The sequence below is a fragment of the Poecile atricapillus genome, chromosome 2 (assembly GCF_030490865.1).
Source record: "Poecile atricapillus isolate bPoeAtr1 chromosome 2, bPoeAtr1.hap1, whole genome shotgun sequence".
NCBI lineage: Eukaryota > Metazoa > Chordata > Aves > Passeriformes > Paridae > Poecile > Poecile atricapillus.
In genome coordinates, this window is record NC_081250.1 from 148,362,990 (window position 1) to 148,383,405 (window position 20,416).

Here is a 20,416-nt window from a genome sequence, read left to right on the forward strand (position 1 = left end):
ACAGCTGGTGTTGGCCTTTAACTCAGTTGTCTGTGGGTGACCAAGTGACACAGAACAGTTACCTAATGTATTTAGGGTCAAGTAAGCCTAAGGTAAAGGTATTTCTTATCTGAGCTTATTTGAGGGAGAAAGATAATTTCCAGGTACAAGAGCACCCTGCTTTCCACTGACCAATAAATTACCTGTCAATGGAGCTTGCTGAGATGCTGCACTTCACCTGCAGAACACCCTCACCTCTTAGGCTCCACTCCATTTATTTTCAATGTTTCATCCCTACCACTGGCACAGGACTTCCCAGCTCTCTTCAGCAGACACAGAGTGTATAGAAATTAAAGATGGCTATACTCATTAACCAAATGAGGAAATTGTCTTCACCAGCTGTCATGACAATAACCCATCATTCATGATTTCCATGAAGTTGCCATTTGCTGCACTTCAGGACACTGATCTTTACCTTCATGCACACCTGCACTGCAGCTGCTCTCATGACTTTGGATTTGTGCTAAACTAAGCTCCATCTTGTCAGTTCAGTGCAGCAGGCTCACTGCATGACCATGACTGACTCCTGATGGGGTTTTATGCTTTTTTATTTTTATTTTTGTTTTTTTTAGAATATTGGATGCTTCCTTAAAGTGAATATAACATGTCATCATGGCAAGAAAAAAGTCAGTTCTGTCAATGCATCTGTTCCAAGAGACAGAACTTATTATTCCAAAAAGGCATCAGTTCCATCACTTTGCAATGCTTACAAGCCCTCTCATTTTCCTCTTTGTTTTTTCTTCATTTATAATAAAGAGAACACATGTATCATAAATGCACTAGGTTAGTATTTTCAAAATGACAGATTTACAGTCCAAAAGTGATTTGTATTTCATTACAGGTGAGAAGTCTGAAGAAATGCATATTTTTATGAACCAAGAAACAATATTTACTTCTGTCCTACACTTTCAAACTATATTTTATATATATATATTCTGACACTGTCCCTCAAACACACTGAGAAGTAAGGCCTGAACCTCTGAACACAATGTGTATTTTTCAGGTACCCATCTGGCAAGAGATGCACTGAAGGATTGCTGGACCCCAGTTTGTTGGGAAAAGGAGCTGCTGCATTTTATCTCTAGTGGAATGACTTCATGACTAAGTACACTGAAGCCCAGTTGTCCATCTGGTAGTTAACAGGGATGTTTTGCCAAACAAAAGGTTAGTCTGTTAAGTCAGATCTCCTTTCCAGCAGCTCTGCATGCTATTGATCCCTGGTCTGATCCTTGCAAGGCTTTGTAAGCTCTGAAACCACAGATCTTTTCTAAGGGCAATGGTTCATTCCTTTTAGAAGAAACTGGACTTCATTTTCCCCACTCATTTTTAATCACTACCAGCCCTCACACACATAAACCACCAGTGTAAGTGTCAGACACTTACAAACTGCAGCCTGGAATTTGAGGATTGAGAAGAGTGATAAGCAGTTGATTCAGCCCCGTGATCAGTAACCAGTGACTTATCTTGGTCCTAGTTTTATAATACATCATTGCCAGAATCCTACCACTAGCCAGTCACTATTTCACCTTCTTTGTGCTCTCTGTTTCCTCAGTCCAAATATTACTCACCCTCTGAATTCAGTAGCTGTGGGGTTCATATTTTTTCCTCAGCCAAATAGATTTTGAAAAGCTTTTAGAAAAAAAGGTGCAGAAGGATTGCTTCTGACAGAAGCAGACAAATCAATTAATTGATCTCCGGCAGTCAGGGATAATTTTATTTCCTACTCTATTAAGGAAAATCAGAATCAGTTAGCTAATTTCACTAGAGAAAATGTCACCAGTTATTAAACAGCACATGATGGAAAGAATTAAAGACATAAAACTCAAAAATGGTTTTCCTTCCAGAAATTGCATTACTTATTACTCAACTTTTAGAAATCTGGCATCAAGCAGCATTGCAAATCCTTTGGTTTGACCAAAAAAAAAAAAAAAACCAAAAAAAAAACCTTTTTCTTCCCCTGTAGCTGCACCTACAGCATTTAACCTTTGATGTCTATAAATACTGACACGGTTATATTTGTCCTCCAGAAGAAGATATATTTAACAGTAACTGACCAAACTACTCGAAACATAGAATTTACTGACTGTTCCTGATATATATATTTGCCAAAACCATAAAACCATGACAAATATTCACAAAGAAAAAAAAAATCCTGATTTTTGTATAATAACTATTCATACAGTCAAAGAAATATGATCCAAATAGCACAAGTTGTAGTTCAAATAGTTATAGGAACTTCCATTTCTCATGGAGAGGTAGAGGTAGCAACTGGCTGTGCATGCATAATAATTTCAAAATAACATCCAGTAAAATCAAAAATAGAACAGGGCCATTACCAGCAGCCTAACACTTTAAAGCACTTTGACTCTGTGACTTATGGACAGCAGATCATGCCTTTAATCAAGCCTGATTAACTATCACCTAATGGCTCCAGAAGGGCTGATTCTTCCTAAATCATGTTGATTTATTCATTCCTTTATTTGAATGGAGGGCTCTTCTTGAGAAGACTCGTGCTTGGCACAGCCACACTCTCCCAGAGGGCAATGTCTTCAGAAGGGCAGTTAGCCAAGACTAAGTGTTTTGGGAAATATTGCCCTTCTTTCTGCAGCTGCCAAGATCCAAACCAGAAATCTCAGCCTTGTCAGTTAGGCATACAGAAGCAGAGCTATTCTGTATTTGTGGGCATATTCAGGGTTTTTATTATGATTTTTTTATTTTGTTTTTGTACCAAAATATCAGGACAAAAAGTAGATTATATACATTTTTATTAATGCTCTTCATTTTTGCTCATGCTTTTGTGGTTAAAAAACCACAGCGTGCTGGGTTCCCACAGAAGTTAAGATGAATTTCAATTTCTCTGCTTTTGTGATAGACAACAGTTCATAAATGCCCTCTCTGACCTTCATCAGGACAGAATGATATTGATTCAATTTACAAGTCACTCAGAGAAGAAAAACGTTAGTTAAAAAGAAAATATGCATCATTCTTAATTCTACCACACTCTCACCTGTGGAGACCACGTAGGTCTGAGATATCCCAGATGTCTATAGTCAATATCAACAATGGCAATATAAAAATGTCAAAATTAAAAATGTGCTCAAGTTAAAATAAAATTTGGCAAGCTCATTTACTCTTTCTTTTCACATGCTCATGCTACAGTGAAAGGGTCTGCTGAGCAGATGAAGTCAACCAGAGGAGAGTGACCAGCAAATATGAGAAACAAGGATTTTGCTGGAAATGTAAAGGTTAAAACAATGGAAGGAAAGCAAATGTAATATTGTGCAGGGTACATAGAAAGAAAAATTACTGCAAACAAATTAATGCAGTATAACCTATAGTATCATGTGTTTGGAATATTAATCAGTAAAGCAAGGTATGTACCAGTGGGGAAAAAAGCAAAGGTAATTAGGAACTCATTAGTGTGACAGCTGAATATATTATCTGTGTTAGTGCTAGGCTTACGCCACACCAGAGATTTGGCCTGACTGACAAAGCCAAGGAAGGCATTTCACAGAAATGATTGAATGCAAAATCAGACCAATATATGAAAAAACAGGCAGGTGATCACACTGGGACATGGAAAGATTCCTGGCTAACCTCTGAATATCCTATTGCCCAAGTCCAAAAAATCACATAGCCATCACATAGATGGGAGTGGATTTTCAGTTGTGAGGAAGATCAAAGACACTACAGTAATCATCAGAAACCAAGGGAAAATAAACAAAAGAATCTATAGTTAGGGCTGACTTCTGTTATCATAAGGATCAGAATGCACATGAGATTTTTATTTTATTTTTTTTATAGCTAGGATAAGCCAAACAGATTAAGCATAATGGTTTCTTTTTCAGTTTGACACCAATATCTGACATAGTCAGAATACTCTTTAACATAAACCTGGTGGACATTCTCTTGGAGAGAGCAACAGAATGACAGATGCCAGCTGTTAAAACCAAATAGAGCTGTGTTTCCTTCATTCAGGTTCCCAGCATTTTTCCCACATAGTTCATCAAAGTAAATCAAATAACAAAATGTGTCTATACTGATGGAAACAGCTCTACCTAATCCATCCCAATACCTGAAACAATTCCCTGGTTTTCGTGAGGGAAATGGTGCTTGAGACAGACAAATCAGCTGTGAACCACCCCTGTGCCAAGTTAAGTCTTTGAAAGAGAATATATTGTGTTCTGTAAACATCAGTTGTGGTAGGTGAAAGAAAATAATATTCCTCTAGACACACTGTTTTCCATGAAGTACATTCTTTTGACCTGAGTGTCCTGGTCTCCCCCAAAAGTGCTTCTTTCTCTAATTTTTCCTCACTGAAGAACACCTGTGGGGTGCAATATGCAAGCTGAGCAACAACTCACACCTGGCCAGGCTTCTTTACAGCCATCAGGTTGTCAGAAATTACTAGGAAGAGTAGTGCAAAGATAATAAAAGCAAAAGTTTAACTAGACCAGAGCTGTACATGTTCCTATAATTAATGGGGATGTCAAAAATCATTGTGGCCACCAGAAGCAGAGCTTTAGACAAACACGAGTATTCATTTTCCCTTCTGAAATGGTGGAACTCAGCTAAATTTCATTAAATTAATTTAGCCATTAGATTTATGGCCCTAAAAGGAAATTGTTTGCATTATAATTCAATGCAGCTATCATTTACCACGGAGACTCAAAACCAATTCAGAAGCATTTAAAACAGCCATTGTACTTAAATCTGAACAGGAGCTTAAAATATTTTGGAGCATTACAATATTGTATTGCAAAAACAAGTCAGTCATTCTGTTTATAGTGAAAGTAATGTACATTGATCTTCCTTGACAGCAATGAAAGCCCAATGACATCCTTCTCTGCCCTGGAGATTGCATGAAATATAACTTCTCTTGGCAGAAAAGAACCTGTTTTGCAATTTAACTATTTTCTGTAAGCTGCACCTCTCTTTTCAGCTGGAAATTAATGGAAACATCGACTCACCCCCTCTGGAAGAGGTCCACATTATGGAATTTGTGTAGCTCCACAGAAAACTCGACAGTCCCCTGAACCTCAGACATGGTTTTTTCAGGTCATCACCTAAATAACACATATATAAAAAACATTGTAAATGTTTGACATATTTTACTTAACAAATCCACAATTGGATGATTTCATTTTAGTCAGCATCTTGGGGTCCATGCAAAGCTTGAAATCGACCAGTATCAACTGGAATCTTTCCAATTACATCATTTGGCTCCATCTTCAGGAAAACTCACTAAAAGCCAGATCAAAGCAGTAATTAAGAGAGGTAAGAAGTCTAATTAAGCCTGAGGACAGAATGATAATATTATGAAAAGTATAAGTAGCAAAAAGTAAATAACATATTATGTGCAAGAATCTCAAAGCAAATTTTAATTAACTCTCTTGCAGCTCTTGTATGGGAAATTGATTTTTTTTCCTCTCATTTTATGAAATGGCAGATTTCCAGGGTCAGCACAGCTCATTTCTGTAAAAGCACAGGCCAAAAAGACAAAAACCCTTGATAGATTAGAGCACAATTCAGATTTCTCTTGCTTTTGACCCCTCCTATGACTTAAATATAGTCCCAGAAGGGAAGCTACTGAGGGAATATGAATAATTTAAATATTAATGAATGAAAGATATTCTTTTAAAGAAAATGCTGACAGTCATGGCACTTAATAGGCCACAACAGTCAGATCAAGATTTTGAAGCATTACAGACATTTACATAGTACAACTCATGTGCTTATTGAATCATAGAATAATTCAGGTTGGAAGGGACCTCAGGAGGTCATGCCTCACTCAAGGAAGTAAGTTTTTAAATCAGCTCTATTTAATACACAAGTGTAGATCCTTAACATTTCCCTATTTATAGCAGAGGCATGCCAAGGACTTTTACAGCTTTCAGACAGATTTTCAATTATTTTTTGCCCTTCCCTCCTTCTCCCCCACCCCCCAGCAAGTGTACTTCTGGAAATCTGCCAAGCTGCCTGGAACTTTTCTGTAGGATCAATTATAGGACAAAGATTAAATTTTTTTCATTAGCACATTCATAAGCAAAATTTTAGTTGTTTAACAGCAGCCAAGTGCAGTCTCTGAGGAAGACCCACACCAGGGCTCTTAACAATTCCCCTTTCTGAGACCCTTAGAGGGCTTTAAAGGGATATGTAGCTCAGAGTCAAAGTGAAAAATTTCTCCAGAGGTGCTAATCAATAATTTTCATGGCACTCATAGATTTGACTGTGTCCTTTAATGAAGCAGGAGTGGAGAGGATTTTGATACATGAAGTCCTCAGATAAGCATTAGGCTTTAGCTTTCTCAAAGCTTGCTCCTGATTAGTAATTTTCCAGCTGACTGGCTTATTACACTGATTATTTTAAACTAAGGTTTTTTTCTGGCTATCATCTCAAGCACTACAGTTTTTCAAAAAGATCTCATTCCAGAGTTAAAAGGTTATTAATTTTTCATTCACCATCCTCAAACTTTGGAATGACAATAATGTGATGCAAAATATATGTAATATATGTCTATAACTGTGAGAAAGAAAAAGAGAATTGCTAAGCTACACATCTGATTGTCTCCAAGGTAAGGAACTCTACATTAGCATGTGTCAGGCCAAGATTTGGGTGTGCTGAAGGTGTATTCAAACTCTATTACTTGTCAGAGAATCACAGAATAAACTAGATGGGAAAAGACCCTTGAGATCATTGAGTCCAACCTATGACCTAACACTTGTCAACCAGAACAAGGCCTTGAGTGCCACATCCAGTCTTTGTTAAAGACCTCCAGGGACAGCCCTCCTCCCTGGGCAGTCCCTTCCAATGCCCAATCACTCTTTCTTCCTAATATCCACCTAAACCTCCCCTGGTGCAGGTTAAGACTGTGTCCCTTGTCCTGCTGCTGCTGCATGGGAGAAGAGCCCGACCCCCCTGGCTGCATCCTCCTCTCAGGGAGCTGGAGAGGGGTCAGGTCTCCCCTGAGCCTCCTTTTCTCCAGGATAAACATCCCCAGCTCCCTCAGCAGCTCCTCACAGGGTTTGTGTTCCAGACCCTTCACCAGCCTCATTGCCCCTCTCTGGACCTGCTCCAGCACCTCAATGTCCTTCCTAAACTGAGGGGTGCAGAACTGGACACAGCACTCAAGCTACAGCCTAAGCAGTGCTGAGTACAGGGGAAGAAAAGTAACACTTTTTGTTTCCTTCATCCCCCATTTCAACAGGAATAAAACTAATATTTTCTCCTTTTGCCTTTGGGCACAGATTAAGAAGTTGTAGACAGCTGGTAAGTCATGAATATGACATATCCACCAGGTTATGTGTGAGTGTCTGTGTGTGTGTCTGCCCGAGTTAAAACCAGATTGTGTGGGAAGCTAGGAGGAAACCATGCAAACCACAAAGCAATACTCTGACAAGGTATGTAGTCTTGAGGAGAGTGCTAATTAAAAGAATTGCCTTTGGCAATATATCTGCATGTTGGGCTGAGGCATATTCCCTAGACCAAAAGCTCAGGATCAAAGGAAACTCCATGCTTTTGAAGACACCAGTTTAAAGAGGAGGGGTGTGAATGAATGGCCAGCCAGTTCAGCCCAGAACCAGTATTGTCAAAGATAGAAATGATGATGTGACGTTCAGATTAACTAAGGTATAGGAAAATTGTGATGCATGGAAATACGTACACAGGTCTTCTCTGTATTTGCACTATATTTTTCAAGCTTTAGACCTCTTCAAAGCAAATACAGACTTTATCCTAAAAACAAAAAACAGCAAGCAAACAAAAAAACCTGTTTCTGCAACTTTATTTCCCTCACTGATCACCAGAATTAAAGTGTAAGCACCTGCTACACCAGTTTGAACTTCCATCCACCCCATGAGAACACCAAAGATCAGATCACCCAGATCTATGCCCCCAGGACAACAGCCTGGTACTTCAGGGAGCACCTCACAGGTACTGAAAGGGGCCTCTGGTGCACCTTATTTTCATGCACTTAGCAAGGTTCAAAGAATCCTGCTTAGACACATGGGTTTAATTCTTCAAAGCAAGAAGCTATGAAATTTGACAAAATAGCTCCAGGCACCACTGGATCAAGAATATATTAAGTCATTAAAATGACGCACTAATTTTAAACTTTTGTACCAGATGCCTGCTTAAAGGAACCTTATCATAACCCTCCAAAATCCAGGGCTCATGAAGGACCTCTGATCAACCTCTGTGTGGGACAACCTTGGGTTATAAATAGAGCAATAGTTGGTAAAAATAATACTAAAGGTTGTCATGACATCAGCATTGTAAACACAATAGGGAGTGCTGCCAGTATTGAAGTATCATTGGTTATCTAATAAGCAGTTCAAAGAAAAATATAGAGGTCATATTTGGGAAGGCTTTAGCATATTTATGAATTTCTGAAATGTCTGTTTTTATATCAAGCTCCTTACAATTTGCAAAAGAGACCTTAAGACAACACTAATAAATATCAATGCAAAGCTAATAAAGCATCGTGGGAAGGGTTTTGGACATCTGCTGCTGTAAAAGCAGTGCCCGTGGTCACCCTGGTCACTCCAAAGCACTGGAAGGATTCAGGTGGCCCTGCTGCTGTCACTGGCTGTGCTGTGCTGTCCTACACCACCAGTGGCATGAGCCAGCTCACCACTTTGGCATTTTGTCCTTCCAGCTGTCCTAGAGCTGGTGTCCTAGCAAGGGACAGTCAATTTCAATTGTCTTAGAATCTTCAATTTACTCAGAGCAAGGACACACCAACAGAAAATCAGAATCCTTTATACAAATAAAGCTTATGAAAATTTATATGTTTAAGGACTGGAGACTGTCTCATTTGTATTTTTAAAGGAAGGCTGGATTTTTCCACTTTCCATTGCTGTCGGTGGAAATACGTTCTGCACTGGAGACTGTTCAAGCAATTATACTGGCTAAATGCAACCTTTTTAATTTACAATATTTGTATTTATTGGCATTTTAGGGATCCAGTCAACTGACCAAGCCCTCTGCCAGAAAGCAATTAGTTGATTATGTACCAAACACACCATTAAAGACCTTGAAGATATAAATTAATCTGCCAATTCCCCACTGAAACAGTAATCACTGTCACCCCAAACAAAGGGACACTAAGGAAGGTGAGATGGGAGAGATCACACTGGACAGAAGGACAGGACACTGCATAATCTGACAGCCCAGGCACCTTCTAGCATTTGCACAACTTCATCCAAGCAAAAAAACAAACCATATTTTTTTAAACATAAACCACTTTTTTGTTTTGTTTGGTTTTCGTTTGGGATCTTTTTGTGTTTTCATGATTCTTAAGCATCTCCATTAGAGAAACTGGTTTAAAAAAAAAGGAAAAAAAAAAAAAAAGTAAAAATACACCAAGGACAAAAGAATGAAAGGCCATGTGACCAAGGGCAGTGACTCATGAACCTAGAAGCATTCATTTAGGAGAATACAGCTACCTCTCAAGAAACACAGCACATACTATCTGCAGAATATCACCACTGACCTTACTGGTTTTAAAGCATTTTTTATTTTATTGCAATTTTTTTCAGAAGCTGGCACTTGTTTCAAGCTAGGCATTTATATCAGTTCATTTATTTATTAGGAATTCCTTAATTAAGTGAATAAAGTCACAATGAAATAGCTTTATTCTTCTCTCCACTAATGCCTCCACTCACTGTACTTCTAAGTAAGAAAAGTAAGAGGAGCACAATACAAGGACAGTAAACACACACATATGCTCTGAGATGAAAGGATTAAAAGAAGCAAACTCATTAGACCAAATCTCTTTTTTATTGTTGTTTTCATTTTTAATTGCTCACTTTCATGCATCTGAACTGGATCTCAGTTCTTAGGACAGTGATTGCATCTCAATAGCCTTGCCTGAGCATACATTAATTTCCTGAGACAAAGCAGTCACAAATGTCAGTAAGTCCTTTCACTACAATGCTGTCATTAGCTGTTCTCCACTTTACAGAACCTGTCAGCTTTTCCTGCCAGCGCATCAGCAAAATGAGAGGTGAGGTCTTCACTTTCAAGGTGATTTCAAAAGTTAACACCTTATTTTGTTAAAATAAATCAAGCTAGTATTTCTCATCTAAGATTTTGGGTGGCAGGAAGATATTTACACTTTAAAAGAAGCCAATCTAAGTACAACACTAAAGACACAAAAAGTGACAAGGCTTGTCATTGCCATCAGTAGCCAAGTCTACCACTTGATCACAAGCCCATTTGTATTTTTCCTCTCTTCCTAAATGTCCCGAAGTGTCATAGACTGATCGAGCTATAAACAGCTCACGCATATGTTCCAAACCCAGATCCACCAGAGCCACTTCAGTTCTAGCAGCCTGGTCCACTTGCCCTGTGTTGACGAGTTCTTCAGGTACATGAGCCCTGTGGCCAGTCCATGATCATATCCACATTTCCCAGGCACTCAGGATTTCCAGTCTGAGCCCGTTGCATTATCAGGGCAACTCATTTACTGCATCAGCTGCACAATGCCTGGAGGGGACCCTCCCTTTGAACATCCAGCTGAGCCCAGAAAACTGAGATGCAAAAACCACCTGTGCTTCAGTACCAACTACCTCTGCAGAGGCTCAAATTCCTTCATATGTTTCTAATATTTCTTTCTTAGTTGGAGTGTCACAGGCTTTAGATCCCCCATATCCCCTATTTCTAGAGCCTGGAGGCCAGCCTAGAATCTTTGTTAGAATCACCCAGGCTCTTTTGGCCAGATGTTCCAGATGGAGCCATTATCCCTGGTTTATATCTGGGTTAAAAAGCACATTTTTACATCTTTCCGTGTCTGGACTGGTCCAAATTTTCACCCATTTAACTTGGTCAAATGTTTTGCTGCTGCTCAGCACCCTTTTTAAAGTCTTTCTTCTTCCAGGTCACTCAATAGAGAGGGAGACTATAACCACTATAGGTCAAACTATACCCTGGAACATGCATTCTCCAAAAGACCATGACACCTAAGAAATCTTGTGCTTCTGTTTTGTTAGTTGTTATTTTATTGATCACATTGATCATATCCCTTAAGGTATGAAAACATCTACCTTGCTATTTTGGCCCTAAAATTTGAATTTCCTGTGCAGATCCATTTACCATACTTTTTTTTTATAGCAGAAATAGCTTTCAAAATAATCTAGTTTATTATTCTCTTCTCAAACATTTTCTCCTGCTGTGCTGCCCCACAAAATGGTGTCACCAAAGTACTGCAGGTGTTGGGATTATTCCAGTGCAATCTGTATCAATCCACGACAAATGGTAGGATTACGTTTTCACCTTTGGAATATTCAATTCCAGGTGTACTGGATAGGCCTCCATGTGAAAGCAAACCCTTCCACACCAAGGAGTCTCTCTGTCACATTCTCAGAGCTGTCTGGCCTGGTCATCAACAGTTGGTGTCTCGGTGTGTCCAGCTCGTTGTCACCTGGCTGGGGGTGTATGATCTGTGGGATTCACGAGCGCATCTCGTGAAAAGGTTCACGACATGGGCTGTGTGCACCGGAGTGCATCCTTGTCTCTGGATGTCAGGTCATTATAGAGCACCTCCAACACAGCTGATTTCCTCAGATCCTGGATATCTCCTTCTGTGGGTATCTATTTCCTTTGAGACTTTTCACGCCTTTCCTTGAGGAGAATTGGATAATGACTATTCCTGCCAAAGACTGAGACTCCTTGTTAATTGTCTTCATAAGAGAATACCAAAAGTACAATCTTGGCCTCAAGTCAGAGTCCAAATACCAGATGAAACTCAAGATCAGTGTTTCAGTAACAAACCTCCCAGGCAAAATATCACTAATCACTGCAGAACACAGCAAACTACAAAGCCAACACCAATCTTTAAAAGGAGCTGAAAAAAAAAAAAAAAAAAAAAAAGAGCACGGCGCAGATCACAGAAATTGATCTCAAGAACAGATTAATCAATATTGTGATCCACAAATGTTAACATATGAATAATTTCTAATATGCTTTTATCAATATATCATCTCAAACTCTTACAGCTCCAAAGGCACTAAAAAGAAGTGTTGTAATTTCACCCCAACTGGCAACTGGGAAACCCACAACTCATTCACTTAGCCCCAGCAGAATGTGGGGAAGAGACCTGGAAGGGTAAAAGTGAGGAAACTTGTGGGTTGTGACAAGAATGGTTTAATAATTCAAATATAATATTAATAAAAATATAAGTAATAAGAGTATTGAAAAAGAAAATTAAAATAAAAAAGAGTAAAATGAAACCCAAGAAAGAAATATTATTCTAATGAAAAACAATTGCCCACCACCAAGTGATGAGTGTCCAGCCAGCCCCTGAACAGCAGCCCCAGAACATTTTTCCTCCTAGTTTACCTGCTGAGGAGGATGAAATATAGTCTGGAATATCCCTCTCGTCAGCTGGGGTCAGCTGTCCTGGCTGTGTCCCCTCCCAACTCCTTATGTGTCCTCACTGGTGGGGTGGTGTAAAAGGCAGAAATGTCCTTTATTCTGTGTAAGCTCTACTCAGCAGTAATGAAAACATCCCTGTGTTATCAACACTTTTTCCAGCAGAAATCCAACACAGCCCCATACCAACTCCTGTGAAGAAAAATAACTCCCAGCTAAATCCAGCAGAGGAGACACTGTACATACACAGTTTGCTCAATGATCTTCAAAGTGTTTTCCAACCTAAATGATTCTATGATTTTATGATGCAAAACTCAGTCCAAAGACTTGCTAGTCTTGTTAGACTTCTGGGTCAATGCATGTTTGTGATTTTCTGTTTGTTCTCATGTGTATCATAATTAAGACTTCAGTCTCAAGTCTTCCCTGGAAATCAAGTTATTTTCCACCATGAGAAAGGTTCTAATGCTCTCTCAGTCATGGAATTGTCAGGGAAAGGTGTCCAATCTTTACAACTACCTAACATTACCCAGCATAATTTACAGAGTGAGATAGCATCACAGATAATCTCTTGCAGCTCTTTTGATAAGGTTTTTAGGTTGCCAGTCTACTGTAATCCTTTGCATATTTTCTCCAGTATTGAAATCAAAGTAAAGATTTGTGATACAGGCAAAAATAAATACAAGGCACATAATCTTGCTCAGTCACATCTGTGAAACATGCATTTTATCCAGTACATAAGCATTTAGCCCAGTTTAAAATTATAAAGAGTAGTTCAGTTTCGTATTCTAAAGAGCTATCTCAGTTTGGATGCAAGCCCTGAAAATAATCTTCCAATATTAAAATAAAAATAAAAAAGAGTTTGCTGTTTAATTCTCTCAGGAAAATCAATATTCAAAATTTTGTCAAATGCATTAGACATATGTTCACAGAGTGCAACACCATGAGCCACTTTTCCCGAGGTTCATTGATTTCCACCACTGAAATGTAATGAGGTAGAGACACAAATATTAAATGATCCTTTAAAAAATTACTCATAGTCCAGAGAGTATTCAGAGTGGAGCAAAGAAAGGACCTGTGTTATTTTATGTTGTTTTTTTTTTGCATTTACAAACTCCAATGTGATTTGTTTTTACCATTACAGCTGGAATTCACAAAGTATCGGCAGTACCAAATTCACTGGGGGTAGAGGCCCATTCAATATCCAGCAACAAAATTAGTTTTAAGATTAAAGCTACTTGAACCCCACAGGTGAGAACTTGCATTCTAAATAGCTTCAAATACATGGACCACACCGAGTGAAAACAGACTGTAACTAAAGGTCCAAAGAAAATCACTCGGGAAAACAAGTCAACAACTTACTTCAATTCCTTTCATGTTCTGTTTGTGAGACCAAGCTACACTAGAGATTTTGTGCAGGTCACCAGGTCCAAGAAGGCTGAGAAGCAAGTCTAGATTATACCTTCCATAAACTGGTCATTTCAAGGGTATTTAGACAGAGGAATAAATCTACTAAGAGAAAAACCCAAAAATACCAGGTTGTGCCAGAAGATTTTAGGGCAGAACTGAAGAGGGCCAGAATAAATGTCAGGTGCCAGTAGGCTGCTCTTATGAGATATAAAGCCTTTGAGCTATTACACAGGATTAAATGTGGACACAGCTGTGTAAATTCAGGTCAGGGCATTCAAAAAAACCCAAAAAATAGAATGAAGAGCAGCCTCGATTTGTCCTCTGTTAGCACGTGCCTGTCAGGACACCAGTGATGAGTTCAGCTCAGCACAAATCACTATCTGCTTACACCAGTTAATAATAACCTGCTGTTGGTATTGTGCAGAAAATGAAGCAGCAGGGGAAATTCAGACAGAAGAGATGGAAGAGCAAAACAGAAGGAGAAAGGAGATAATACAAACTTTCCCCTAGACTAGCTTCCCACTGCTACATAATCCTATCTTCTTCACACCTTCCCTACCAGTTCCTTCTCTGACTTATTTTCTTTCTTTATGACCTTCAAAAGAAAAAGATGTTTAAAATTTTATGCACAACTGAGAGCTAAAATTTCAGACTCCTCAGAACATCATCGTCTTCAATTTTCAGCGGTTTTTGTGTCTTATTCCAGCTGTTCACCTCAGTCTTTTTTTCTGATACTCCCGTTGTCAGTCTTAGAAACACAAAATGCATCAAAAGGCAGCAAGTTATTTGAAGCCTATTTAGGACACTCTGACAGAATTATCCATCATTCTCACATTTGACTGAGCTCCTCTTCCCAGTAAAGGGAGATAGATTCTTCTCAGTCTGGGCTCTTTTGTTGGTTTCATACAGGAAATTTGGGCTCTTTAGGGGTCTGGCCTTGTTTTACTTTCATGTCCTCACAGAAGAGCCCCACAATTTATTTTTATAATTATTTTTTTTAAAGTTCTAGTCCAGTTCATACTGACTGAAGTCAAAACTGCTTGGACATAGTTCTGTATTAAGTCTTTGGGAGTTTAACAGAATGTTTGGCTACATTCAAAACTTCAGCAACAACTAAAGGTCAATTCTGTCTTTCTTCTGAATTCTGAATGTTACAGCAGTTTCACCAAGATCCTCCCTGTAAAAAGTCCCATATCAGGTTCTGTAGGGCTGCAAAGGAGAGGTAAGATGAATGAGCTGCATCTTCTTGCAAGAGATGTGGGGCTGCCTGATGCATGAGTAAAGGAGCTCTCTGCTCTGGAGCACAAACAGTTCTGTCAATAGAGACATCACCAAAGAATCCAGATAGGAAACAGAGGGACTTGAACATCAGCCTGATGCTGCAAACTAGTCACAGCTAATAAACTAGTGACAGTTATGACAGTGAAAGCCTGCTGAGTTATATGTTTTCTTGGCACTGTTCTGACTGCATTTCCATTTCTGGCCATGAAAAATTTCATGGCACTGTCTAACTGTGCTGTAAACTCAACTGTCCTTGTCAGACCTTTAATGCTTAATTTGCATTTTGCATGATCAAATTCACTGCAGAGTTTCTTGGACAAGTTATAGTCTCCTTCAGATGTTCTGAGAACATTCTAAGTGAGCACATTCTAAGTGAGCACATACTTCACATTAATTGCATTGATTATCCTTGTTTGTGAAAAATTTAAAGCACAGGCACTTGCCCATGAGATTAATCTCACTAACTAGAAATGTCCTCATATGTATGAGGTGTTTTGAGCTCCACTGTAGTCAGTAGGGATACAGAAAATGCCTTCAATAGGATTCATGTCACCATTGCTTGCTTCCAAGGGAGCTGAAAGCAACTTTTTTAGGTGCAGACATTTGAGCCACACCTATTTAGATGAATGTCAGTCATAGCCAAATTCCACATATAAACAGGATTTTAAATGTGTGCAGACTCACTCATGGAGAGGGTGAGAGAAGTAGCATGTGTGTATCTCTATATATGCATTGTAACTTATGTTGGACTTGATGATCTTGGAGGTCTTTTCTAACCTTAATGATTCTTACATGTGCTTGAAAAAAAGAAAAAGAAAAAAAAAAAAAGCAAATCCTCAAAACTTGATGATACAATATTTTTCCTTTCTTCGCCTGAAAACATTTTGCCTTTTATCATACAGGTGTAGACATCCAGGTGGAATCAACAGTCAGCTTATCAGTGGGCAGAAAGGTGCTCAGCACTTAGGAGACAGGAAATGTAAAAGATAAGGCTGTCCAAGGAGTCTCCATTATTACCTTACTTAATGCACATGGATCATGTTATGACCAGACAATATCAAAACCACCTCCGCCTCCTGCAGTGTTCAGGACATACAAGGTCTGGGAATTAATCTGGACATTACAGGTGAGGTTTTTTGGCTTTTCAGACTTCAAAAGACATCCTATAAGAGAGATAAGATATTGTAAATAAAAAGACAACTCTGCTGATCCAAGAAAATATGTGCGTACTTAACAAGTCAGGTTCTCTGTTGTCTTGTTCTCTTGATACAAGTTTTGAGCAAGTTAAAGGCTCTTAATGTGGTCCATTATATTAAATAACATTATCTAAAGTTGCTAGAAAGGAAACAGTCAGCAGATGTTAATATTTCAGGGGATGTCAGTAGAGCTATTGATGTTTGTAATGAGCAGTTGAATTGAGCGTTTGCAGTGCTGGACTGAAAGAGAACAGCACAACAAGAGGTGTCGTACCCTCACACACCAAACAAGAGCAGAATTCAGAGCCCTGGAAACCTGACAAGCAGTTGTGGTTCAATTACCATCACCAGAAATGCCTAAAGGCTGGGACAGGGTGGGAAAATGTCCCTGGAAGTGTTCAAGGCCAGGCTGGATGGGGCTTAGAACACCCTGGTCTAAGGGAAGGTGTCCCTGCCCATGGCACAGGGGTGGGACTAGATGAACTTTAAGGTCCCTTCCAATGCAAGTCATTCTATAATGCTATGATTCTAAAAAGAAGGATGTTGGTGAGAAAACTTGGCAGAGAGAGGTGGTCAGAGCAGCATCAGCAGAACCATTGGCATTTCTGGAGCAGGGAATATTTGCAATACTGAAATTAATACAATATGGATTTACTTTCAGGCTCACAGAGGAAAAAAAAAAGTTAAAATCAAATTTTTCATCACTGCCCTTAGTTGTAAAGTATTTAACAAATTGCACACAAACTTTGAGGCAGACATCTACTACAAGAGCCATTGACTTCAATAGTAAGTAAAGAAGCTGCAGACCATTTTCCATCATAACAGCTCTTTGGATAGGCAGCTATTAAACTGGGATGTGATAAGAGAGGAACAGGTGCTGTTTTAGAGCAGTATGATTTAAGTACAGCCAATAAAATATGCAGAGCCATAATAAGAATTTTGACTAGTTTTAAGTGCTTGGGGCCATGTTGATATAAATAACTGCATCAGGTTTTCCTATCGAGCAAGAGCTAAATTAAATGGTTTACAAACAGAGGAAAAGGCTGACTTATTTGTCATGGCACTGCTTGATCTGAGACAAAAATAGAAAGGGCCAACTGTGCCACTGTTAGACGTGAAGCCAACACAACAGGGCCTGAGGTACAGCTGCTGAATACAGCGAGGCCAGCAGAGTCTATCAAAACAACAGGAAACATATTTCTTTCTCAAATTCAGCCCAGCATCTTGGCAAACTCCTCCAGAAGGTTGTGTGCAGCAGGAAGATTTGCCTCACAGAAGGGCTGTATTTTTCCTGAAGGCCCTGACTCTTATTCCAGCTGCAGAACAGCTGTCCCTCAAGCCGTGCCTGTCATGCTAAAAGGATGCTGCTCAGTTATCTCAGGAGATCAGGTCCCTTCTTAAAACAGGCTGGCAGAAGTCATGATGAGCTTTTGAGGTTCAGTTGGACATGGAGATGGATTTTAGAGTACTGGGGGCATTGGCAACCATTAATGGTTGAAAATTCCTGATTCTCCACAGCATCTAAGTGTTGTCTTTAACACAGGTACTTGAGTTGTAAAACAAAAAGAATCTGAAGAGGAAGGTGAGGTTCTAACAAAACAGGGATATCCAGCCAGGGGCTTTTCTCCTGGGATACTTTTTGTGTGTGCTCAAGTATTTCCAGTCAAGTAAACTTGGGCAACACAGACAGGGAGCTTTCTAGAACTGCAGCCACTGAGTCACCAGTACCACCATCCTGTCCTTGCAGTTCTGCTTTCCTGGCAGTGACTGTGAGCAGACTGGATGTCCATGGTGTACATAAACCAGCCATGAGCTGCAGCTTTCTGATGTAGCAGATAGAAGAAATTTCATGTGGACATTCATATAAGAAACCCCATCAGGCATAGAAATCTGGAGGACAAGGCTGGATTGGCATCACATCTTCACAATATTGCAGTGAAGTTCTTCTTAATACCTCTACTTCCTTCCCAATTTTGTTGTCAGACTGTTATTCCTGACAAACAAAACAAAGGGCTAACTTTATCACCTGTTTTATTGTTGTTTGGGTTTTTTTAACCTCCTTTGTCAAAGCTCTACATCCACAAGGACACTCTATGCCTTATTGAAGAAATACTTAGAAAAACTAAGCACCATTAAATTTTTAGTTTTGGTCACTGCCACATAGCAGTAGTGAGTGTGGTTTTGGTACAATATAGCCGTGATGATCACTTTTACTAGTTTGTACAGCTTAAATTTCAATCAGCAGCCAGAACCAGACTGTGAACACACCAAATGCTTCAATTTTATAAAAACTCCAACACTTCCCATATAAATATTTATTCTCAAACATAATATGAGAAAAGATTCTAGGAAACTATCACATGAGAATTCTTCCCAAGGCAAAATATTGCAAATCTGAAACTTGTGGAGTAATTCTCCCAGTTACCTGCCTTTCCCACATTAAAATCCTGCTTTGTCATTTCAGGAATGAAGAAAATCTTTCAGCACACTTTCTCATGCCTTTAGAACATTAGACATGCATTCAAAATACACTATATGAAGGCATCCAGATATTTTAATAAAGTTTCAGAAAAAATTAAATGGAAAGATGCAACTCTCCCTGAGAAAAATGAAATTAAACTGTTCACTGCTAAACCTTTTTATATTGTGTAGTATAATCTCAGCAAAATGAAGTAATGAACCCAACACCATGCACACTTTGCAGCCAGCAAAGGCGTAATTTTGTTAATTTTGCTCCCATTTTGCTAATACACTGCACATCCAGGAACAAGAATATCTTGAGGAAAATATATATCACACCAATATCTTGTACAACATTAATTACACAATCTATCACCAAGCTGCTGAGCTAAAAACCAAACCAAAAAAGCTCCTGGTGCTCCTGGCCAGGAATTCTCTAAGAACAAAACACCAGAAACAGAGCAGTGAAAATTTCATCAATAAAGCTGAATCTGGGACAGCATTTTGGATGAAACACTTATTCATAGAAGGAATCTTTTGCAAACAAGGCTGAGATGCAGCCCAAATTTTTTTGTTTTATGCCAAACAATACTATGCAGATTTCTACAGGCACGTGGGAACTTTTCAGATTATTTGCTTCTTTCCAGCTTAAAATAAAATGTCATTTTGAAAATTATTGACAGCATTTCCTAAGTAACTGAATTATCTATAGAGGACTAGCATCCAAATCCTAGCATTGCTAATTTTTTGAGTTCCTTGTATTTACATACCTCACAGGGAACATCCATGATCTCTTAAGAGTAAAGACTCAGCTTATGAGAGGCAGTAATTAAATAACAAATGTCAGACTCAGATGAATCATCTATATTAAAACAAGCAGAGGACTTTTCCTCCATCTCCAAACCAGACAGAGAGGCGTGAACTTGAAGTCAAGTGAATGTAGTTAACCAGAAAGCTGTAACAAAAATAGGTACACAAACATCTAAATAAAAGTCCCTGTCATGTGAATATCCCTGTTCAGAAAATATTTATTTAGTACAAATAATAGTACAAATCTGCTATTTTCTTGTGGGGTTTTTATAGCTTAATTCTTGGCAACAAATTAATCACTCCTGTTTTCCCAAAATTAAATTGCTAACCCTCCTTGGTTTTGGTTTTAGAAATTATTGAATTTTTAGAAATACAATCAATACAGAGAACATCCACATTCAGAGTGCTCAGTGCTATGTGCAGCCTCACAAACCCCAGCAAATATCACAGATTTCATATGGCCTCATTTTACCTCTGCTGTAGAGGATCTAGCCAATTCTAAAATTCCATATTACTTTTGTCAGAGGCATAATTTTATTTCCAGCCCTCACAGTAGAAGTGATGATGGGCCTGCAGGGCTGAAAGGAGCTGAAACTACCTTCATGTTTGTATCTCACTTTGAATTTCTGACACTAGCTTGCTGTGCAAGCAAACATTTCAGATTTGATCTGAAAATCAACAAAACACGAGGAACAGAGGGCCTCCAGGGTCTTTTTATGGCCTTTTTAAAAGCAGTGGCATTTTACCTCTCATTTTGCCCCTAGAATGCTTTTATCTATGTAAGATACTTTGGGAAAAGGGTAATTTAGGACATCTTGCAGACTCAAATGCTAGAGTGTCAAAGTATTACT

The 20,416-nt window shown here is 38.9% G+C and overlaps 1 protein-coding gene across 1 annotated transcript in view; it reads right to left on the reverse strand.

The window, feature by feature from the left end:
- The window catches only part of FAM135B (family with sequence similarity 135 member B), a 122,313-nt gene extending 117,227 nt beyond the window's left edge, over nucleotides 1–5,086 (reverse strand). Inside the window, exon 1 of the mRNA XM_058832484.1 lies at nucleotides 5,010–5,086. Coding sequence (XP_058688467.1) covers nucleotides 5,010–5,086 — 77 coding nt within the window. The remainder of the gene's footprint in view (nucleotides 1–5,009) is intronic.
- Between the last annotated feature and the right edge of the window lie 15,330 nt (nucleotides 5,087–20,416).